General features: G+C 39.4%; 1 protein-coding gene and 2 non-coding genes across 3 annotated transcripts in view; 2 read left to right on the forward strand and 1 right to left on the reverse strand.

Moving 5' to 3' along the window:
• dnt (tyrosine-protein kinase Dnt) overlaps positions 1–18,197 on the forward strand; it is a 42,885-nt gene extending 24,688 nt beyond the window's left edge. Inside the window, exons 2-6 of the mRNA XM_074101117.1 lie at positions 6,135–6,262; positions 14,220–14,906; positions 14,994–15,310; positions 15,395–15,691; positions 16,248–18,197. Of these exons, the coding sequence (XP_073957218.1) occupies positions 6,135–6,262; positions 14,220–14,906; positions 14,994–15,310; positions 15,395–15,691; positions 16,248–16,359 (1,541 nt within the window). The 3' untranslated portion in view covers positions 16,360–18,197. The remainder of the gene's footprint in view (positions 1–6,134; positions 6,263–14,219; positions 14,907–14,993; positions 15,311–15,394; positions 15,692–16,247) is intronic.
• A 2,869-nt stretch (positions 18,198–21,066) lies between these two features.
• On the reverse strand, positions 21,067–21,140 carry TRNAT-AGU (transfer RNA threonine (anticodon AGU)). Its single transcript has one exon. It is a non-coding gene; the product is annotated as a tRNA-Thr (tRNA).
• A 2,578-nt stretch (positions 21,141–23,718) lies between these two features.
• TRNAS-AGA (transfer RNA serine (anticodon AGA)) lies at positions 23,719–23,800 on the forward strand. Its single transcript has one exon. It is a non-coding gene; the product is annotated as a tRNA-Ser (tRNA).
• The last annotated feature ends 1,040 nt before the right edge of the window (positions 23,801–24,840 follow it).

A 24,840-nucleotide genomic window follows, 5' to 3' on the forward strand; every position in this document is an offset into this window, starting at 1 on the left:
TTAAAAATAAAAAGTAAAATACCCTTGACTAATTTAGACGATATGGATGACGGCATGCGTATCACACGATGTGATTAACACAATTTAATTGAGGTGTTTTCATCTGAATTACTTCATTTGTATTAAGGTTTCGCATATCAGATTGATCGATAAGATATTTGTGATAATTAGTTTAAAAGCGGTATGCATTAATAACTTGTTGAATTTGTATCTTAATTGATTCGTCTCATCTTTTGTTTAGAAAACGAATGTGTTTAAAACTTTTTAATTGAACACTTTAAAGTAAGTGCAGTTGTAATTGCATTGCCGTGTGATAAACACGGCGTGATACAGTAGGGGAGTAAACGGGACGTGTTACGGCGGCGGTGAAGGATGTTGGCGATTATTACTCGTATTATCCACCCTTGGATGACGCCCACGTTTCCCCTGCACCCTTAGAAATGCTTAAGCACACCTATGCATTACACCTTGGTTTTATTTAATTCACTATACTTATTATAAGTATAACAACCGCACAGGTACTTTGTTTTTTCCCTCGACAAGGTTCAGTGTTGCCTGCTAGAATTTGAAAGATGCTGACAGTAAGTAAATGTTGAAATGTTATACATATTTTTAATAATTTTACCTGCAATATAATAGGTCAGACATATGAATAAGTTAGGTAGGTACTAAATAAACAGAAAAAGTTTTTCGATTTCTAACTTTTCTATCATTGAAGCAGGTACTAGACAAGGTGTTAAAAAAGATTTTGACAATCGATTAATGAAGAAAAAATTTTTGACTACCGTACTTAATATTTTTTCAAGCTATGAGTGTACTCAATTAAGTATATTTTAAAAAGTTGCAAATGTCGCCTTAGCTACCCTGCCTCAATTTTTTACCCCGTATGTGCATGACTTTGGAGAAAATCAGGAAGATTTTTTGAATCATCAGAAATAATAACTTATGTCAGTCTCAGTAGTTGTAGATTCTTCAAAATTCAATTAGGTCTACTACTAAATACGTGAGGTTAGCGTCACTGATTCAGTAGACGAGTACATTAGAGTAGGTAGAATAGAAAGAACGTAAAGCTTGCAAATGTAGTCTATACGATTCATTGGTAGGACAGAGTCAGATTGGCGAGAACTACAGCGGCGCCAGTCGTCTCGAGCTAAATTTCACAAGAGCAAAATAAAATATAAAACCAACAGACACTAAATCCTATTCATTTATATTGTTGTCTTAAGTTCAGAGTCCTATTTATTACCATTTTATACCCCAGTTCGTCATATAAAACAACGTAATTGCTCTTTATTTTCTCTTCTAGCGCCTAGCATGTTTAATTAATTACATACTTATGTGACAAAAGAGGTTATCGCTCATAGATATAAAAGATTCACACCTCCGCTTATATTCTATTGAGAGCTTTAATTTCACGAAGCTTTGTGTAGGGAATCGGGTTTGTATTCTTTGTTCAGGTAAATCTTGTTAAGGACAAACGTTTCTAACCGACTGATAAATAGACTATGGGGAATCACGTTTCACACACCACTTCCTGTACTTGTGATTGACAACTCATACCATTCAACACTCATATCAATAAGAAATATGAACTTTCGTGTAAAATTAATCTCTACTCGTATGTGGGAGTAATAAAGGAATTAACTTTTGATATTGTGAAACTAGAGCAGACTTGTGGTAGAATAGATTGCGACTAATTTTTTAAACGTACAAAATGTTGTTCACATTGTCTGTGACATTGTCCTCATAACTGCAAGCTGTAAGGTTCACTGTATTAATCCAATTTACTATTGACACAATACTACTACTATATTGATATTTTACAATTTGCTATTTATGCACTAAAAACTTACTTGTACATTTATTAGCGGTATTTGTTATGTTTTTATTTTATTATATGTAGAAGTAAACACAATTTTAAATACTTTTGTTGTTTAATTTAAAAACGTGTGTAAATTTTACCGTTAAGTTGCAAATGTTAAAATAAATGAAGTATAAGTTCCAATTTACTATTTCACGTCCCACATTAGAAGCTCATTTGTTGACTTAAAGCTATGTCATTGTTGTGAACGCGTTCCGTCAGTGTCGCCGATTTATAACCGGCTAATTCCGTCGCTAGCGCCTGCGTTCCTGCGCAATGTAAACTAACTATACGATATTTCTACTTTAGGCTGCCCCTACACTCACGGTTCTAATGACAGAAATTTTCCATTCAAAGGTCACTCACTTAACCTTACTATTTCCTCATAGCAGTATTGGCACTTGCGTGCCGCAGTTTATGCGATATTGACGTTGAAATTGGCCAACCATAAAAAGTAATCGAAAGGAATAAAATTCAGAATATGTACATTCTGACTCGTGTGTATTATTGTCGCGCATTAAACCAGCAATATAAAATGCGCTCAATAACGCAAACGATAGTCACATTAAACGCCCGGATGCGGGACACCTTCGCTGCAACGCGCGCTTGTTCCGCCAACAGAACCAATAAAACTGTCGCCATTGCAACATGCACCGATTAAATATTTTTTTTATGTATTCCCAAAGATCTTTACGGCCCGTGCGATGTTATTCTGGACACATTGTATATCCTATTATGATTACCTTATCCGTGGCTATGGGATGTGGTAAAGTTGTAAATGCTTGTTCATTTAGTGGTTTTCCGGTAGCTTCGCTGTCCTGTGAGTTTTGTGCCCCCTCGGCCTCGCCTGCTGCTCACTGCGCGGGGAGGTCTGGAATAAACGACGACATTTTACACTGACAAACCCCTGCCTCGCCGGACTCGAGTGCATAACTCTGCACACCTTTATTTCACCGTCACCTCTGCACTTTTATTTTATTTTCTCGCACGCCTCGTTCACATAATTTTTGCACAGAATAATGCCGGTGTTGTGCTCTAAAATCTTTATATCCAACGCCTCGGTGAAGGGGAACGTGTACGAAATATCAGAGTCTATTGTGCGTTACGCCATATTATTCCTTTACAAATGGGGTTTTGTACGGTTGTAATGAGCGCTTTATTCGAAGGTGCGAATACAGTAGACGCGTCAATAGTGAAGAGAGCGCGATTTATCGCGGGATATTCCTCACCGCACGCACAATGGAGACTTATTCATATTTTATTATTCGAGTCGCCCTCTTGAGGTGGGTTTGAGAGTTCGAGACGGCGGGAAGTTATATGTGTTTTAACAAATTTGCGATAAGGGGCCGACAGAAGGCAGCGACGGCCGGTGTCTCTTAGAAATTAGTTTAAATAAGAAGCAAAAAGCGGGCGCCGATGGTGCACGCTGCGGTTATCTCTGTTATTTGTCGCATCAAGTGCTTCTTTTTGCCGCCGCTTCAAAGACGCCGCGCCCGGTAGCAGACTCTTGGGACCTTTTAAGTAGATACTTAACATGAATAGGTATATAACAAAACTTTATTACTTCATAATTTACCACAGAGCACTATCTCTGCATTTTAATCAGGCATCATCTCTTAATGGTTTTAATTTCTTAACAAACACCATTCGCGGCGTTTATTAATTAAGGAAGAAAGGTGAAGCGCTGCGAAACCGGAATTTTATTTTTAATTTTTTTCATATTTAGTCACTTAAATATCCTCTTACGTGTTTGGTTATCTCGTATTCCCTTTCAATTAGTATTTCCAGAGGAGTGAGGTGTCGAGTCGATTAGTGGACGTGACCGGCGTCGCGCGTATGTAAATGATATGGGACGTAATCGCCCGTGTCGTGCTCAAACAAACAAATAACCATTAACGGCGTCAAAATTATTAATTTTATCACATCAACACCGCTACGTTTACCTCATTTGCATGAAGATGATATGTCACCGTGTTAAGATAGCAATGTTTTATGTTTTCTTATGGAAGGTATTACACAAAGCTGTACTTTAGTTGAATATGCATATTGTGATAGATGTTAAACAGAGCTTGGGACAAATCATATTAAATCAATAATGTGAGGCCTAAAGTAGTGCCCAGCGGTATCCCGCGTGGGGAGCATTAGACAAAATCATATTGATCTATATCTCGGTCTGAGTAATGCCACTGCAGGGCACAGGTATTGACTTGCGTGGGCTATAGTTTCCACGCAGGCACTGTGCGGACAGTGCGGATTAGGAACTACACATCATATTATTATTATTATTATATAGATGTACGAGCCCGGGTTGGAACCCACGAACGACCCTCTACTCGAGAAGCAATAGGTCGAACCACTACGTTACCACAGCTTCATACCTCTACCTTCTTACACTTTATGAAGTGTTACACTTTAGGAAACGGTATGGTTTCCCTTCATACTTCATAGTAATATTAACTTGAATTATCTGATTTCCGTTAAGTGGCCGTTTTGGTTTGATACTAAAGTAACAAAATAAATACATTGATGCCTAACATCATTTTGAAGCCATGTTTTTATTTTGTCAGTTTAATATCAAGACGAGACCAGCAAGAGCTGTTCTTCCCGTTATCTCGCAAACGTTAAATTTACAGCCTGTTAGCCGGGACATTAATTGGAAGTTGGAAAATTCGATCTGTTAAACAACCAAGTTGAGTACTTCGGTAGAGCAATAATAAGATGTTTTCGCTTGATAAAAATAAATGGGTTGTCGTTGCCAGAATTGATGTACTAAAAATATTTACATTCCATAATGGTAATTACAGGAGACGCTGTAAATTCCCCTTGCTAAAATCGATGAGTGCCGCTGGTCCATGATATACTCCTGGTTTACATAGGACGTTTAAAATTTATAACGATGACGTCGATACCTGCCTTGCAGGAGGGTACTGTTGTAATGTATGGGAAACCAATAGACTGAATTTATGCCCCACTCACAGCAGAGGTTCATGGTTTTTTTTTGTGGTTCACGGTACGCTGTCCACGTATCAAATACGCCGGCCATAATAAAAACTTGTTTTACTCTTAATATACGAGGTGTAGCTGCCATATATTAGATTAATTAATTGGTACTGGCTATAAACTGATATAAACGAGCATTCGCGAATGTCGTAGACCTTAAGGATGAGAGGTTTCACGTAAATTAAAACAAGTTGTAGTATATGTCGTTCTTTTGGGTACTTAATTAAATTATATTTTCTCATAATCTTGCCTATTAGTTGTGGTATGTGAACAACATTAACTACTTCTGAGAAATAATTTTAAAGCAGGAACCTGGTCGTAATCTTTTCTCGTAAAATCGGATCATATTACTTTTTATGTTCATTCGGGACCTAAATTATTTCAAAGGAAGACCCTTATTGTTTCTTGGTTACGTCTTCGGTTTAAAGTTTCTAGATATGAGGAACATTGCTTGTGATAAAGAAAATAAGCAATTTTTGATAAGTGATTTCATACACGAAAGTAATGGTAATATCCCATTTTATTTATCAGAAACTAGGATTGCTCAATTTAACGATGTGAACGAGATAGTGGTGGCTATTAAAAATGAATTACGGTGCTACTGGTTTTTGGACGATTTACAATTTTATTCTTGACTTGTTTTAAATGTCGTATCTCGGATTCGGTTTGGATCTGTTCCCATGGAGGCAGGTGGCGCGGGCGCAGTCGCGGCGTCTTTGTCCCACTTTGATCTCGCCGCCGCATTGTGCGCGTGCGTGTTCGGCTTTTTTCTTGCGCAGTGCGTTATTGATGCGTAGATTGATCTATGCCGGGTCCTATTGAAGCTGCTGTTTACTCGACAGTTTGCAGAATTTGTGGCAGACTGTATGGCGTCGCACGTGTGCTATTCACGGTCCTGGTATTAAAAAATACTGCTTGAGGGCAGGGCAGGAGAAGAAGGATACTTCGGTCCATTGAAGTAACCGCTCGGCTACCAAAAACTTTTGTCATTTAAGACTGAGTCTTAGGACAAATCTTACCAAGCGTAATCGTTAATAAATAATTCAATAATGACTTCAGGTTTCTCTGTTTTGCCATTTTGTCATTACACACTCGGAATCACAATCGTTTGCCCAACTTGTTTCTGTCAAGCGCTGTTGGATGAGGGTTGAAAGAGACGGCGAATACGATCGCGAGCACCTGAGCGTTAGCCGATACGGCCTCTGATTTTGCAGTTTTTTGTTTATGTTCACGCCGGTTCATATAATTTAATGTATGCTCCGTTTGTCCCCAGGTCTAACAGCGGAGTTGTTCTACGTGCGCGAAGGGCAGATTAACTTCTACGCGTTAAACTTCGTGGTGCCTGTGCCGGCGACCATCGGCGAGCTACATTTCACGTGGCAAAGCCTCACCAGAAGACCGGTGAGTTGTAATAACAATAACTCATTACTATTTGCAGTTAATCCCCTGTTTCACCATCCATTGACGGATAAATGTGATGCCGTCTCTGTTTGTTTTGTTCGAATAGACGGAGACGGCATCACATTTATCCATCAGTTAAAATTAATCAATGGGTGGTGAAGCAGTCCCTAAAACTTCGAACATTATAATTGTTTAATATTTAATTATTAGGCGTTTCTTAGAGGCTTTACTTTACAGTGGGAATGCTGATGGGGAAAGGTTATGATCGCTGTTACAATTAATTATGCAAACATATTTACAAAACACTAGCCTATAGTATAAATAAATAAATAGGGCACGATGAGACAACCTATGGCTTAGTTACTTAGCTAATTTATGTTGTTCATGAAGAATATTTGGAACGATTGTGTTAGATGAGTATTTTAATTGTTTCACCACTGATGATCACTTGTGCAGATTTACATACTTACCTGCGTTAAGCAACATTTACCTAATATTTAGGAGGTTCTGCGCTTGTGGCTAGTATTATAGACTTACTACAACTCCATCAACCGACTTAGTAGGTAGGTACATATAAATTGAACATCGCTGTCTATTGCAGCAACTGCTGTTGTATTGATAAGTAGCTGTCAAGAAATAATACGTTCCATAAAAACTTCACCGCCGCTTATGTCGTCTTGTTCGCTTAATAAGGCTGTTAGGTACACAATTTGTTTTCACTCGTATCTCGCTTTAGATTAACTATATCCCGGATAGAAAAACCACCATTAGTTTAACTAGTTAAAGTCAATTCCAACACTGATTCATTATACTAACATCAAACAAAGATGACTAACGCAAGCATCGAACAATCGATTTAATAAAAACAATAGAACCTTATGGTAATCTCTTGTATGAACAGAATTCTAAACCAAGCATAACTAATGGCAGTCTTTGAACACGGTTGGCTTGCACGTACGACGCGTCATTTGTTTTACTCAAGCCTCTCATATTTGACTTGGAATATTATCCTCGTTGCTCACAATTTGTGGGTTTCCGATAGAGTTCCTGACTACACTGACACCGTTACCATTTTCTATTCCGGTTTTTTGCTTTAAAAATCGGTTATTTTAAATCCTATCTCGGGAAACGTATACATTTACTTGCCCGAGTTTCATTTGCCCGAATTTCACTTGCCATAACAACGTTTGCCATAAAGTATATAGAACCATGCTGTTTTCAGGATTTTTTTAAATGTCATCTTGTAGAATGCAGTAGGTTAGGTTAAGTTAATTTAATATCAACTCTGAAGAAAATACTATTTCAGAAATAAATATATATACTCGGGTGTTGCAAGCATTCCTAGGCGGCGGTAATTGCTTAACATCAGGCAGGCCGCATGCCTGTTTGCCACTGACGGGGTATAATAAAATACTTTATGGCAAATGTAAATTATGGAAAACGATACATTATGGCATATGAAATTCGGGCAAACGATAGAGAACCCTCGGGAATATAATCTGTTTACTTGATGTAAATGTTCACTGATATTTTGTAGTTTATGTTGTTTTTACCAACTTTTTCTTCTCTGCAGCCTAAACACGGCTGCACGGATTTTAATTCTATTAGTTATTATGATTAGATTCCTCATAACAATCGGTGACTTAGGGTATATAATATTTCAAAAAATATATTCTGGCGGTCTAGAATCTGTTAAGTAACTTAAAGTTCAACAGTCGGGGCTCATTACTGAAATATTCAAAGCTGGTCACGATTTTGAAATACTCAACTCTTTACGATGGATCCCAATTATGGTGTCCTACTCCTGTATGGCCGCCTCCTGTAAGCCGTGGTGGCCTAGTGGTTTGACCTATCGCCTCTCAAACAGAGGGTCGTGGGTTCAAACCCCGACTCGCACCTCTGAGTTTTTCGAAATTCATGTGCGGAATTACATTTGAAATTTACCACGAGCTTTGCGGTGAAGGAAAACATCGTGAGGAAACCTGCACAAACCTGCGAAGCAATTCAATGGTGCGTGTGAAGTTCCCAATGCGCACTGGGCCCGCGTGGGAACTATGGCCCAAGCCCTCTTGTTCTGAGAGGAGGCCTGTGCCCAGCAGTGGGACGTATATAGGCTGGGATGATGATGATGATGACTCCTGTATGGTGTTATCAATACACCAATTTATTCAACTAAAACTTTCGTACGTAATGAAGTTGGCAGGTAAGTTATTCCGAGTTGCTTGCGAAGCCGCGCTCTCCCTAACTTCACAAACAAGCCATTCTTATGGAAATGGCGGCCCCTGCCAGAATTTAGATAGCCCGTAAACAAGCTATTACTTTACTCTATCAATATTTGAGTGGGAATTTACAGCCGAGTATGGCTAAATTAATAAGGGTATGTTATCATTTATCCATACTAATATTATAAATGCGAAAGTGTGTGTGATTGTGTGTGTTTGTCCGTGTTCCACGCCGTAACGGAGCGACGGATCGACGTGATTTTTGGCATAAAGATAGTTTATATGGGCCCGAGAGTGACATAGGCTACTTTTTATCCCGGAAAATGCACAGTAGACGTGTGCGCCGCGCCGACCCGCCGCCGCCGCCGCCGCCGATCAGCGTATCGGCGTAAAATCGGCGCGAGTTCAAAATGTTTTCTATACTGAATTTCTGACTTTCGAAGCATTCTATATTTTACTACAATTAATTATTATTAGTCATTGATTACATCATCATCATCTCAGCCATAGGACGTCCACTGTTGGACATAGGCCTCCCCCGTAGACATCCAGTTGCTTCGGTTGGCAGCGGCCTGCATCCACCGTGAACCCGCGGCTTTAACCAAGTCATCCGTCTATCTCGTTGGTGGACGTCCTGCTGCGCTTGCCGATCCGCGGTCTCCACTCGAGAACTTTTCGGCCCCAACGGCCATCCTGTTGTTCGTGCTATATGACCTGCCTATTGCCACTTCAACTACTAATTCGCTTGGCTATGTAGGTGACCCTTGTTCTTCTACGTATCTCCTCATTTCTGATTCGATCCCACAGAGAAACCCCAAGCATAGCTCTCCATAGCTCGCTGAGCAACTCTGAGCCCACGTATTTATAAGGCATATAGTGAAGCACAACGTTTCAGATCCATATGTCATCACTGGCAACACACATTGGTTAAAGACATTCGTCTTCAGACACTGAGGAATTTTGTACGAAAAGATATTGCGGAGTTTCCCGAACGCTGCCAATCCGAGTTGGATTCGACGATTGACCTCCTTCACGAAGTTGGACTTACCTAATTGGACGGTTTGTCCTAGGTATCATACGCGTCAACAACTTCAAGAACCGAATTCTTCACCAAAATAGACACCACATGGACATTCGACATGACCTTTGTCTTGCCCCTGTTCATTTTGAGGCCTAGGTACCCGTTGGGTTGGGAGACTCGATTGAGGCCTTTGAGCATTGTGCTGAGTTCTTCCATCGACTTTGCCATGACCACCACGATATCGTCGGAAAACCGAAGGTGAGTGATGTAATGTATTCGCCGTTGATATTGATGCGTAGTCCTTTCCATTCCAGAAGCTTGAAGGCGTCTTCCAAAGCGGCAGCAAACAGTGTCGAAGATATGACATATCCCTGTCTTACGCCTCTTTTCAAGGGCATCGCCTTCGAACTCTGTTCCTGTACTCGGACCGACATAGTGGCATTTTTATACAAACACTTCAACACTTCGATATATCGATAGTCGATACGGCATCGTTGGACAGACTCTAGCACTGCCCACGTTTCGACCGAATCAAAGGCTTTCTGGTAGTCCACAAACGCTAGACATAGCGGCAAGTTATACTCTTCGTTCTTCTGTATGACCTGCCGCAGCGTATGAATGTGGTCTACGGTAGCCTTTTCGGAACCCGGCTTGTTCGGGTGGCTGGAAGTAATCGACCCTGCGTTCGAGACGATTTACAATAACCCTGGAAAACAGCTTATAAACATGGCTCAACAGCGAGATGGGCCTGTAGTTCTTCAAAAGGGTGTTATCGCCCTTCATGAAGAACAACAGCACAACGCTCTTGTTCCACGCTTCTGGCGTTGTGCCTTCGAGCAAGACGGAATTAAAGAGCCTCTGAAGGACTTTGAGAGCCGGTGATCCACCCGCCTTCAGAAGCTCTGACGTAATTCCGTCCTCACCCGACGCCTTGTTGTTCTTAAGCTGTTTCAGGGCCATCCTTATCTCGTACAGGCTGATATCCCGGGATATCTTCTGTAGGTATAGTGTCTGGTCAGTTTTGCTCTTGGGTCTTGAGTCGCCGCGCTGAAAACGGCTTAGTGACCGACTCGTAGAGCCGTCCATAGAACTCCTCGATTTCCCTCAACACTTCCGCTTTAGTCCACGCTACACTGCCATAATTTTTCTTCAGCTTTCTTTTTTCTGCAGCTTCAGCTGCAGCAATAGACATATCTCTTGCGAACACTTTAGAGCCTTTATTCCGCTCAATCGTATCTTTAACACGAGCGGTATTAAAGGTACGAATATCGTGTCGCAAGGATTTCGAAATTTGTCTATTCAGCATCATCGGGAGACTGCAGTCGAAGCGAGCGTCGTTCAGCCATAAGGTTACTCATACATACATAGGATATACTCCGGAGAGCTTCCAAGTTCTACTGGTACGGTGAATCTTAAAGAAGAGAAGAAGAAAAATGTCCCGTTTAAGAAAATTATATTTGTCCGTGACAATTACAGCCGCTGCAAGGCGTCAATTAAAGCTTCATTGTCTATTTCTTAGCACGGAGGTCGCTACAGTTGATATGTTTCGTGCTTTTTTTTACATTTTATCTAATTTTGTTAAAAAAAAAATATTTAAATTCTCCGCGCCGAAATCACGCCGAAAACACGCCGCCGCCGCCGATTTTTGACCGGCGCCCGCCGCCGTAGATTTTAGCATCGGCGCACACGTCTAATGCACAGTTCCCGAGGGAACAGCGCGCGAATACCACGCATGCGGAGCCGCGGGCAAAAGTTAGTTAGTAGATAGATATATTAAATTGATTTAATATTACGTTACTATCATAAAAACTTAGGTAATATGTTAGGTTAGTATTATGTTCAAATACAATACTTTAAGGGCTTTTAAAACAATACTCTACAATCTATTTTTACAAACAATACTCGTACAATGACTTTATTGATAACCATATCATAGTAGGCAGAAGGTACAGAAAACAGAGGTATATAGAGAAAGTTTTCCAAGGTAAGCAATAGGCGGCCTTATCGTTTCAGAGTAATCTCTTGCATGTAACATTTACAATAGAAAGAAATAAGGAATAGGTTTTAGCAGATGGTGCAATTTACAAAAATACATAAAACATACCATATATTATTATACAGGTCACAGATACACTATTTGTCTGTTCATCTCCTCTGCAAGAAAGCATTATCTACAGGTACTCGCCCAAGTTAGTTATTCTGCATTTGGATTCGCTCGTAACTCTTTACTGGTCGTTTCTCAGCCATAACGGATGTTTGCGACAGCAAGGTTTTTCAGACTAATCAGCTAACTCCGGGTCGGCATCCTCTTTGATCGCTCCTCATGCAAATATCCTGGCTCCAGCCCATTTATTTACCTCGCATCCCGTTTCGCTAACCAAATATGTGCATTTATTTGTTTCCATGTAGGAAAGTTAGGGATGCGTAAGTCAGCTCTTTTATTCCTCGCTGGTCAAACGTAACTTCGTGTCTAAGATGTTACTGATGAATTTTGTGTAGCGAGAAATAAGATGAAATTACCGTAAAAGTGTCGTATTGGTTCTCATCCTGATTTCCTGAAATAGAACATGGTTCTTACGTGACGTTTGTCAATGAACAAATAATTCATGATATTGGCACTTAAATCAAAGGATAACTTTAATTTAAAGCGAAACTTATAAAATGATTTTGTTTCATAATCTCCACACAGAACTCTTTTAAAAAGTCCCTTTTGACCGTCCCACGAAGCAACCTTAGATACAGACCGTCACGACGTCTCCCGCTTTACATATTCAACGTCGCAGCATCAGGGCCGCAAACAAGTTCACTGAACTTGTCAATAAGACATCTGCTTATTTAGGACGGACATTTGCAAGTCATAAGTACCAGTTCGCTGCAATAAGAGTTTATTTCGCGATTTGAATTCGGACCGTGGGTAAGAATTTATTACGAACACATTGTCATAAAGCACGTATCTTCATGATCAATTCTCTTTCGTATTTTATCACCAAGGAAGCTTAAAACTAAAGTCTTAATGGTTCTGAAAGTGTGGTGCCCTCGTGGTTCTGTTCTATGGCCTCTCAAGCTATGGATCTAGGGTTCAAACCCAGGCTCGCACCTTTTTCGAAACTCTTGTGCGATTTACATTTTAAATTTACGGTCTTTAAAGTGAAGGAAAACATCGTGATAATCCTGCATAAACCTGCGAAGTAATTCAATGGTGTGTATGAAGTTCCCAATCCGCACTGGGCCCGCGTGGAAACCACAACCCATCCCCTTTCGTTGTGAGAGGAGACATGTTTGTAGTGGGACGATAAACGCTGGGATGATGACGATGTTCTGAAGGGCAAAAGGAATGGAAACCATGCTGGCACTTACGCTTAGATATTTGTATTTATGGAAATCTCCGCAGCACGCAGGGGAGAGGATTTAAAAAGCAAATGTTCCGAATATGCGGTTTGATCAGGCAGGGCTTATCATCATCTCGCTGGCTTTGTGCGGCGCTATCAGATCGGCCCTCGCGCGGCCGCTCCCTATTTACGCGGCGGTGCCTTTGACTAGGCAGGGTAAATATTTGGTGACCAACTAGCGCCGATGAGCGATCGCAGCGGCATTGTCTGCTGCAAGTGATAATATTTAATTAGCTCTGGTGTCGCACCTACGCTTCACGAACTGCCTCTGTACGCGCCAAAGGGCCCGCGGGGAATTGTTTCGTTTGCTCTCGCCGCGCATGTTACAAGCCCGGTAATGAGATAATGACTCTAATTTAATCGTTACATCATAGAAACTTGCCGGTTCACAAACAGCGGTGACTTTGAAATAACAACGTATGTAATACATGTCCGAATTCGAGTTGAGGTTAGGAACAGGTATTCGATTTCCCGTGTATCGAATGATCGTTATTCACAGCAAAAACGCCGACAAGAAATCTCTTGAACGTATCATTTGCTGGTATACATGTAGGTATATTGCTACATACATGTCTCCTTGCATTGCTGAATCTGTGTTTGACATAGGAGCTTATTACCGCCGATTCTATTCGAGACGTATCTCGAGTGGCAGGCTGCATTGACTTACTCCGGTAAAGGAAAGATGCAGTTCGACGAAATATTGCTTTCACAAACTCTAGTTTATTACCGGCATAGAAAGTTCAAGTTTATAATAGGGCTTTTAAAAATACATAGAGAAATAATTCAAACATTCAAAACATTACTATAAATTTTCTGTAACGTTACTACAATTTAACAGTAGAATATGGTAGATACCTAGAGCCTGACCTTACGGGCATCTACATACATGGCGTTACTATAAAGGAGCGCCGTTCGTGCCCCCGCGGTGGGTGACTCGACATTTGATCCCGCGCCGTGCTCCGTACAGGGCTCGCGTGCCGCTGTCCGTCAATCTTGTACGGTTAACATCGTGACGGCTCTAAACCGTTACTTCATATCGGCGTGCTGCGGCCGCGCAATGAGGTCACGTAGTTGTGCTATTATTTTTGATGAAATTGTAATAGCAAAACTGTATAAAAATTTAGTGTTCGGGGCCCGGCTGGGATTCCCGAGGCGCTCTTAACGCTGCTTGAAACTCATTCGCTTCGTATGTATTTTCGGTTCCTAGACAGCCTATCGATCAGTTATTTTTCATGCACACATACGTTCCTAATGCTCTTTATGTTCTGAAACAGAAAACCATTAACATATTTCTATTTAGTAAGCGATCTTTTATTTTGTTGCAGTTACCTTACACGCTGAACGTAGAAGTGGTTTCGCATCCGGAGGCATTGCATCCACCAACGTTTAATATTACAAAAGAAGGATTCGTGCCAACGGAACCGCGGACCTGGAAAATAGACTTGCCTTGTACGCACACTGTGGCCGCCGAGGTGGACATTACGATATCACTAAATGTGTCTATTGGATCTTCATCAACCACTCTTCATTTCCGACGGAGGAAGATCTGTCTTAAAGACGCTCCTAAACCCGCGGTTAGGGTAGATAGTGTTGCCCAAGCGCCAACGTCAGCTGATATATTCTACGCGGGAGCTGGTTGCGCCGGCGCAGCGCTGCTCATCGCCGCGGTATCTGCAGCAGCATGCAGAGCGCGAGCGAGGAAGCTGCGCCGGGCACGTAGCGACGAGCAGGACGCACACGCGTTCTTACCAGATTCCTCCTGCAAATCAGCTGCAAGTTACACCAGTTATCGACGTCCAACTTCCATTCCCGCCGCAGCAGCCGAGGAAAGAGCGAGAGATCTGCAACAGAGAATAGCGGAATTGACTATACAGAGGTGCCGCGTCAGGTTGCGCTCCGTGGCGATGGAAGGGACGTTTGGGCGAGTATACAAAGGCACATACGCTGATGAGGACGCAAGGGAACAAGAAGTGCTCGTAAAGACTGTTGCTGAACATGCTTCTCAAGTGCAGGTACGTTCTATTTACCATGAGTAACTTTTTTTTACACATAATTTTTCTCTAATTGGATCAAGTGCCTTAATAAAGTTTTGTTTACAGGTATCGCTACTCCTTCAAGAAGGTTGTATGCTCTATGGCCTAAGACACGAACGCGTACTTTCAGTACTTGGCGTCAGCATCGAAGATCAAACTGCTCCATTCCTCTTGTACCCCTGGGGCACTAACTTAAGAAACCTGAAGCAGTTCTTATTGGCTTGCCGAGGGGTGACAGTCGGAGGGGCGGCAGGGAGTGCACCACCTCCTCCGCCACTAACAACACAACATGTAGTCAGAATGGCACTACACGCCTTAGATGGCCTATCGTTTTTACACTCACAGCATGTCTTACATAAAGATATCGCTGCTAGAAATTGCATGTAAGTAAACACCGATCAATCACGTCTTCAGAACGGTTTGTTTTCATTTGAATTGGTCAATAATAGAGTTATTTTTGTCAACAGTGTCGACGAGAATCTCAGAGTCATGATAGCCGACAACGCTTTATCGCGGGATTTGTTCCCGGCGGACTACCACTGTTTAGGTGACAACGAGAACAGGCCAATCAAGTGGTTGGCTTTGGAGGCTCTGAGCAAGAGACAGTTTAGCCCGGCGGCGGACGTGTGGGCGCTGGGAGTGCTTCTTTGGGAGCTCACGACGCTGGCTCACCAGCCGTATGCTGAGGTGGATCCGTTTGAAGTAGCTGCGTACTTGAGGGACGGCTATCGGTTGCAGCAGCCCGCCAACTGTCCAGATGAGTTGTAAGTGTATTGTTAAGTTTCGCGATTTTGACTCATAAGTACTTCAGACTAGTCTCGACATTTCGGCCACATTGTAGAGGTCGTGGTCTACTCGTGAAACGTCGAGACAATATTAGCAGTTCTTGACATGATTTAGTCCCGGGAGTGATATTAATAATGAGTTCTAAGTATTAAATAGTTCTTTTAAATTAAATATTCGTAACAATTTGCAACAAGTACCTAATAGTAAGTACTGTTAATTATGATAAGACGAATACGGTGTTAAGTTGCAACCGCAAAAGGACATGATAAGGTCTGTGACATTATCTTGTCCAATATTCGATTGCCACTTACAACCATCGTTTTATCAGTGCTTACTATAATTATATCATTAAATAGAACACCTGATTACAGCATTGTGTGCACAATTTACTGTCACTACCTATAAGGTATTAAATTAGTTAACTCTACCTCCAGTCAATATGCTCGTCAGTTTTTACTGACTCAATTCAATATGTATTAATACGAATATTTGCTGCTTTGAAATTGTAAAGTCTCAACTAATATTTTTCCCCAGGTTTGCAGTGATGGCGTACTGCTGGGCGATGTCCCCCGACGACCGGCCCACGCTGCCGCAGCTACAGATCTTCCTGCGCGACTTCCACACGCAACTCACGCGCTTCGTCTAACAATAAGTGAACTAAGTGTCAAATTCAGTGATTCCAAACGTCAGGGGCCTTATTACCAAGCGCGTGTGCCCTTTCGTGAACTTGTGTGAGTGGACGCGAGTGTAGAGACTATAACGGAGACTGATTCTATTAAGCGTTTATCTATTGTAAATTTTAGATGTTCTCTATTCGGATGGCGGCTGTTTTGATTTTGAATTTCTTGAACTTTTTAACAACAAGATTTTATTAATTATGATTATTGGTTTATTTAACGTTGATTGTAAGTAATAAATCTGCCGCATTACCAGAACAAAGTTCAAAATCATAACAAACAACATCTTGTTTATACTTGGTAATTATTGTTTGAAACCTCATTACTGCCATATTAGATTAGATTTGGTTTGTAAATATTGGATAGAACTAAAATTTAGTTACATTGTGATTATATTGTATTGTATGATACGTATATTAAATGTGCCTCAGATTTTATGAAAGATTTTTAGATGTTTAATAGAGAAAATATAAACTAATTAAGACTGGTATAGTATCAAATTGTATCAATTTATTGCTTAACATTTGCCAACATACTTTACTGATCTTTACGTCTTGTTATTCAGTTTACGACAGCCTCTTTAAAGTTTAATGTAAACAGTTTATAATCTTTAATAATATCTAGCAAGTATCAGTAAAATTGAGTAACAGGCCGTGAAGATTTCCAACGTTCTTTGTACCACCATTTTGTGTTAAAAGTTAGATTTTTATAGACGATTTTACAGGTTAAATTTTATAATAAAAAACTTCAATAAAATGTTTTTACTTGTACTATTTTAAGCCAAGACTACAGTTGACTACACGAATGTTTTATTTCAAATAATAGCTTCGTGGTGAGCTTCAATAGTATGACTGATGGTCAGTGCAACTGTGTAATGTGTAATCATGGGGTAAAATAACTAAGCTCAAAACAACAGTATCTGTAGCAGCCAGTAAGAAGTATTGAATAAATTGAAACTAATTTAAAGAAATATATTCTTTGTCCCGAGTTGCTGAAAATTCGTGCCAAATAGTGCTAAATTGTGAAATTAATTAACTCATAACACCAGCAAAACAATATGAAAATTGCCAACACCAAAAATTCTTCTTGATAACTTTGAAAGTGCTACTTTACCTCGTCTGCAAACAATTCGTTTATTGCTATCTTGCGGGAACTATGTAATTTTCGTGACGTGAAAATTAAGTGACATTAATTAGTGCAAGTGGACTGATTCTGCTTGAAAATTTTCTAATACTTAATAAAAACGTGTCCGAATTTCTATACTGTAGTTTAAATTTTGATCACACTTTTTAAAGTTATCAGAACGAATTGATGCGAACTGTTTTTGATTATTTAAAGAAGAAGATTGTCTTAAAAACATACTTGATAAAAAGGTAGTGGTTCTCTTCTAATGGGCTTATCATACTTATGAGAAATTTGTATGAATGGGTCGCGGCTTTACAAAAAATTATGGTCCTCTAACGAATTTTAATCATAATCACCGTCCCATCATCCATGTTTCAGATGTGAATGTTAAGACCCATTACCACTCATCAGTATTTTAGAGACATACATTTTATAAGAAGCGCATTGCATTTGTGTCGCTCAATTTAAAATTATTTGTCGCAGAAAGTTTTTTATACGATAGGTCTACGTTATGTAGACGACTTTGGTCACAGAATATTTATATCTGTGCTTTGGTTTTAGTTTGTTGCTACCTTATTTATAGTGAGGTGTCCTATTTGGGATCGTACTTGAGGTACCTTGTTTGTACATGTGTAAATATATAAATTGACGAAACTGTGAATATACGAGTGATTAATATGAACCTTCTGTCTTTTAATTACCCCTCAAAATCAAATATTATCTAGAGAACCAACCGTAAATTCAATTACCTTGTGGCAGCGGCACATTTGTTCTCAAAGTGGTGTAAATTTCTTGGTAGTTTGAAAAAAAAAAAAAACTTCTAGAATTTGGCTGGCCTTCCTGAGAAAGTTTTGGTACACATAATAATATTAGACATTGCTAGAAGCCAAGTTCCATAAATATAGTCACTTCTAATAACCTGTGGCAACTTTGTTGGTCAATGTTTGATGTCATTGTTTACAATGTAAGTTTTATTGTACCGTTTGTGCCCAAATACATAAATAAATAAATAAAATTGGAGTCTACATGTGGACTGCGTAACATTAATTGCTCGACATGACGGTTACGAATATGATTGTAACTACGCAGATAATACTCTTGCATACTAACGCAAGTACATACCTAACCAAAATTACTTTATTTACGTAATCAAGTAACAAACATTCGGTGCCCAAAATTAGCAAAAATTCGCAATTAGTTAACAAGAGTCACCTTTTACTGGTATCATCCTGATAAAGGAAAGTTGGCTATTTAATGAATTACTTATACAGAAGTTATTTAAATAAAATAATATTCTGTGGTAAAAATAAAAAATTAAGCTAATATTTTGCAGAAATTCTCAATAAAAAAAAATATACTTATAGTTAGTTGTATTTTTTAACCGCCCCCTAGTCAATTATACTTTCATCAATGGGTTTGACTACGCAACCCACGCTATGTAAGTAACCAACTGAATCATGACCCACAATTAGGTTGTGGAACCCTTTCATAGAAAATGTAGTGACATCGCATTTTTTGATAAGGGAATTATTTACGAAACTTACGGTGGGATTGTGTTAACTACGTTACGAGTACCATCGTCGTTATCGTTTAACCGCCCTAGTCAATTATTGGTACTATCATCAAATTGATTTGACTATACCTACACAACTATCGCAACCCACTCTATGTAAGTAAGTACGAGGGTCAAACTGCAAGTTATTAGTTTTATTATATCTTTTCAAAATAGTCTCCATTCACATCAATACACCGCTGCATCCGATGGAACCACTGTGAAAAGCACTTAGCCCACTTGTCCTTATGGGTCTTTTCGACGGCCTTTTGAAACGCACCCACTGCTTCCTCGGTGTTCATAAAAAGTTTTCCTCGAAGTTTTTCTTTTATTTTCGGGAATAAATAAAAATCGCAAGGTGCGAGGTCGGGGCTATGCGGCGGGTAACCCAGTAATTCCACGTCTGACGTCACTAAATAGTCGATCGTTCGCTTGGCGGTGTGCGACGAGGCGTTGTCGTGGTGAAGAAGGATCCTACTTCGAGGTCGTTTCTCCCGAACTTTTTCCAATACAAGTGGCAAACAATTGTTAGTGTACTTACCACTCTCCAGTAACTGTTTTTGATCCGCATAATTTGACAACAATTGTCGCATATAGTGACCTGTCCTTCCGAAGAACGAGGCCACCATCTTTTTTCCCACGCTTCGACCTCTCTTTACTTTAGTTGGCAACTCCTCGAAAGAAAACACCCATTGAGCAGACTGTCTCTTGGTTTCTGGATCATAACGGTAAACCCAGCTTTCGTCACCCGTAAGCATGTCGAAAACAGCATTTGAGTCACCTCCGTTAAATCTTTGAATCATTTCACGGCACCAATCAACCCGACGGAGTTTTTGGGCCTCGGTCAAATTATGAGGTATCCACCTCGCACAAAGCTTCCTGACCGCTTAATGTTCATGGAGGATTTTATGCACTTGACTCATACCGATGCCTAAGCTTGTCCGAATCTGCTGATACATCACTCTTTTGTCAGTCTCTATCATACGCCGCACAACACTGATGTTATTTTCAGTTGTCGCCGTAGAAGGCCGTCCCTCACGCAGATCATCGGTGAGATTAGTGCGACCACGTTTAAACTCATTAAACTAGTTGTAAATGGTCGTACGAGATGGGGCTTCATCATAAAAAGCCAATCGAAGTCTATCATAGCTTTCTTGTTGACTTAATGACATCGAAAGTCATAAAAAATCATTGCACGAAAATTTTCTCGCGTTAAATTCATGTTGACGTGATACAGACAATTTTCAATTTGCCGCCAAATCGTAAAACAAATGACAAATTAATGAAATACATACTCAATAATATTGACAAAGAGTTCCATTTTCAAAATTTAAACTTACTTTTTTATTATATTGTTTACAAGTGGCCAGTTCTAAAAACTTTCAGTGTCGCCCTCGTACCCAACAGTTAGGTTGTGGAACCCTTTCACAAAAAATGTCATAGTGCATACCTAGTGTCATCGCATTTTTTGATAAGGGGATTATTTACGAAACTTACGGTGAGAATAGTGTTACGAGTACAGTCAAGGGCAAAGATATCAGGCAAAGTAACAAAAATATGTATGCACGACTTTATGCACTTAACATTAAGGCCGTGTACATATACATATTTTTGTAACGTTGCCCGTGTCGATATCTTTGCCCTTGACTGTACCAGCCTGATTTCCGTCTACGGTGGGTCAGATCAGAACAGAAATCAAAATGGTTCAATAGTACATGTCCAAACTAAAAAAAAATCCTGACTTATCTAGAAGTTTAAATAAGAGAAAAAACCAGATAAATTGTCATGAAAATGCTTCCAACTGTATAAATATGTTTAAGATTAAATGTGATGCCGTCTCCGTCTATTCGAACAAAACAAATAGAGACGGCATCACACCTAACCGCCAGTTAACACTAATCAATGGATGGTGAAACAGCCCCTAAGGCTCCAAAAAAAAGTTACTGATTAACTAAAAATAAAATTAAAAAAAAACGCAAAAAGTCATTCCACAACTGGTAGGCCCCGACGAGATTCGAACTCGTGATCTCCTGTTTACTAGACAGGCGCTTTAACCAACTAAGCCACGGCGCCTCATGTGCGAGCAGGCGAAATAGTGGATTAGTTTGTGCAAGTATGTAAGCGCGTGAAATGATGTGCAAGTATGTAGGTATGTACAGTTAGAGTCGAAAGCAAGGGAATGGACCGAGGCACACCGAGGTGATTAAGTTATTGTAAGTAATTGTTTCACTTTTTATTTTCAAGGGTGTCAGTGTGATCCCATAAGTAATATACGAAAACCTTGGACGCCCTCTTTTATTTGACGCTAACTGTCGTATTTTGGAAATCTCAGGACTTTTAGAATTCTCAATTATATTTTTAGAATGCTCTACTGAAGAAAACAGCATTTCGCATCACACAAACAAAGGTTAGAACAGCCTTTGCGCGCCGTTTTCCACGCATCATCAGACTATGTGATGTTCAGAATTCTACACCCAAACCAATGGACACAAAGTTAAAAAGTATGCTACTTTCTCTCTCATACACAGACACAGATCCCAGAGGAATTTAGCTAGTATTTTAAATTAATTACTTTATTTTTATATTATAGCTTGTACGTATATTTTAGTGTTTTTATGCATGCTAGCCATCTCTGCTCTGTAAAAGCGAAATCTTACAGTTTGTTTATTTTAAATGCCAAATCACTGGGTTCTCAAGATACAGGCCCGACCTAGTGTGAGAACCGCTGTTAAACTCTAGTTCCTACCTTTACCTACCTTTTGCTATGTCAATTCTTACGTAATGTAATTTAACATTGGCAAATAAATTAATAGAGATTACCTAAAAAATCAACTGGTTTTGTTAATTGCACAAATGAAATCAACCGAGATCATAATAAAATTGACTTTTCTAATTGTAAATTACGTTTTGAAAAAAAAAAGGCATTGCGTCCAATTCTCAGGATTTTTTACCGGGAATCAGGCTTTTTCACCGGACTTTTGAATTTTACATCTGGTAACTACATACGGCTCATTTTGTTGTAAACAGTAGGTACAGTCAAGTGCAAAGATATCGACACGGCCAATGTTACAAAAATATGTCTACACGACCTAGATGTAAAGTACATAAAGTCGTGTACTTATACATTTTTGTAACCTTGGCCGTGTATCGATATCTTAGAACTTGATTGTACAATAGGTTATCAAAAAAATATTTTTCTTGCTAAGACAAAATGAAGTCAATGACGCTTGCTATGTGTTTATTATTATTATAGACGTAATTTTAAAATTCAAAAGGTATATACATATACCTGGGCTAGGGTTAGGGTTGGATTTTCTGTAGATTTTGACACTGACTCAGTAAATCCGTTGTCGGCTTTTGGAAGAAAGGACACGCTACATGACTGACTTGACACTCGTTACAATAGACTTATCTGTTGACTAGCTTTTACCCGCGGCTTCGCCCGCGTGGAATTCGGTTATCGCGCGCTGTTCTCTCGGGAACTGTGCATTTTTTCGGGTAAAAGTAGCCTGTGTCACTCTCAGGCCCATAAACTATCTATGCCAAAAATCACTTCAACATTTTTCAAAACATTTTTCTCGCATAGAAAGCTGTACGTTTCTGATTGAAATAGGTCATTTTTGTCCCGAGAAAGTGTAAAGTTCCCGTGGGACAGAAATGACTATTTTAACCCCATTTTTATTTTTTTTATTGTTGATTAATCTGTAGCTTTCTATTAGTGTTTTTTTTAATCAGCCTCGAAGTTGAATTAACTTATTTCCATCCCGTGGGAATTTTGCATTTTCCCGGAGAAAAAGTACCCTACGAGAGTGTGGTTTTCTATTGGTGAAAGACTTTCTAAAATCAGCCACGAAGTTGAATTCACTTATTTCTATCCCGCGGGAATTTTGCATTTTTCCGAAGAAGAGTAGTCTATACTAATAAGGAATACCTAGTTTAGCTTTCTATTGGCGAAAGAATTTTTAAAATCAGCCCCGAAGCTGAATTCAGTTTTTTCTATCCCATTGGAATTTTGTAATTTCCCGAAGAAAAAGTAGTCTTTGTCATTTGGGGACAGTCATATAACATAGTATGTAGAATTCTTTAAATCAGCTCCGAAATTGAATTAATTTATTTCTATCCCGAGGGAATTTTGCATTATCCCTGATAAGAAGTAAACTATATCAATCAAGGATAGTGTGGGTTACTAACGGTGAAAGAATGTTTAAAATCGGCTCAATAATTTCAGAGATTCGACTACAAACAAAGAAACGAAAAAAGTTTAGATATTTCCCTATCCCGTGGAAATTTCGAAAAATCCTTCCTTAGTGCAACCCTACAAAACTAGAGGTACATGTACCTATGCCAAATTTCAAGTCTTTAGCACCAGTAGTTTAGGCTGTGCGTTGTCTGTCAGTCAGTCAGTCAGTCACGGTATTGTTTTATAGGTAAGTATAGACAGAAGATAGAGATTAGAGAGAGAAGAAGATTTAAACTGAGTGTATAGGTAGTAATTTACGAGACGCGTGCCGTGGTTCTTATTACAGTGTCATTAATGGCTAATTTTGACATAATCATGCGTCTTCGTGGATGGCACTAGGTATATTTATATTGATGATATTGTTACCCAACTCCACAGAAACTAAAGGATAATTTCACACAACTTCACATGGCAGTCGTGGCCGAGCGGTTAAGGCGTCTGACTAGAAATCAGATTCCCTCTGGGAGCGTAGGTTCGAATCCTACCGACTGCGAATCTTTTTTCATCTTCTATTTGCCGATACACGTCATTTTTATCAACACTTTCGTTTTTGCGTGTTACTAATGGCTGTTTTTATTGCCCCGCATTTATTTTCGACATTATTAATATGGCTTGCTTATCTCCATTTTACCGGTAGCGTTTGAAACCTGTCACTGCATTTTTTATCGTTTAGCAAAAATGGGCCGCACAAGGGTCTCTAATGGCGTATAAAAAGCACGGGGCCAGTGTTTGCTTTCGATTAATTAAAGAGGGTAAATTAGCGGTTGGTGCGGCCATTAAACGTTTATTTGTGTTACGGGTTTCATACGTGGGGGAGAATATGGCACGGAAGTGCTTTAGCAAATTAACGTTAATTCTAACAATGTTTCCAACAAATTTAATTACGGAAAAGAGGAGGTAAATGGCGAATTTCTTTGAGCTTTAAACAGAAATGAATTTATTATGTAGTCATTATGTTGTGTAGTTCTATTGTAATGAAACAATAAAAAGAGATCTATTATAAATTTATAATAGACATCTCACTTTCCTAGGACTCTCCTTATTAATACTTACTTAGGCGAAATTTATAAACATTCCTAAATGAGATTGATGCATGAAATTAAGAATGATCGCAACATAGGTTAAATTCAAATAGGTGAATGAAATAAAATATTGTAGCTAAGTACACTTTTCAAAGTACAGTCGTGTAGATAAAAATATGTCCACCTACTTGTGCAATGCTTCAAAACATATATAATATCTACGCTCTGTTTTAATTCGACGTTATAAGCTATTTTTGAGGGATTGTTCCAATAAATAGGTACCTAGGTAGGTTCATTTTTTTACACTTGACGATACAAATAAACTTTACTAGAGCAAATTTTTAGTGCCTATATAAGTAGGTACGTTTTTCATTCAGAGACTGAAGTACAGTAAAGTGACAGATACTTATGGACATGGACAGCAGTCGTTGTTATTTTTGGAATCGTTAGTAAAATATTAGATGGGTCCTTGTTTTACATCATTATCAATATGAACGAAAGGTTTAAAAAT

Source organism: Choristoneura fumiferana, chromosome 18, assembly GCF_025370935.1.
Source record: "Choristoneura fumiferana chromosome 18, NRCan_CFum_1, whole genome shotgun sequence".
In the NCBI taxonomy this organism is placed as follows: Eukaryota; Metazoa; Arthropoda; class Insecta; order Lepidoptera; family Tortricidae; genus Choristoneura; species Choristoneura fumiferana.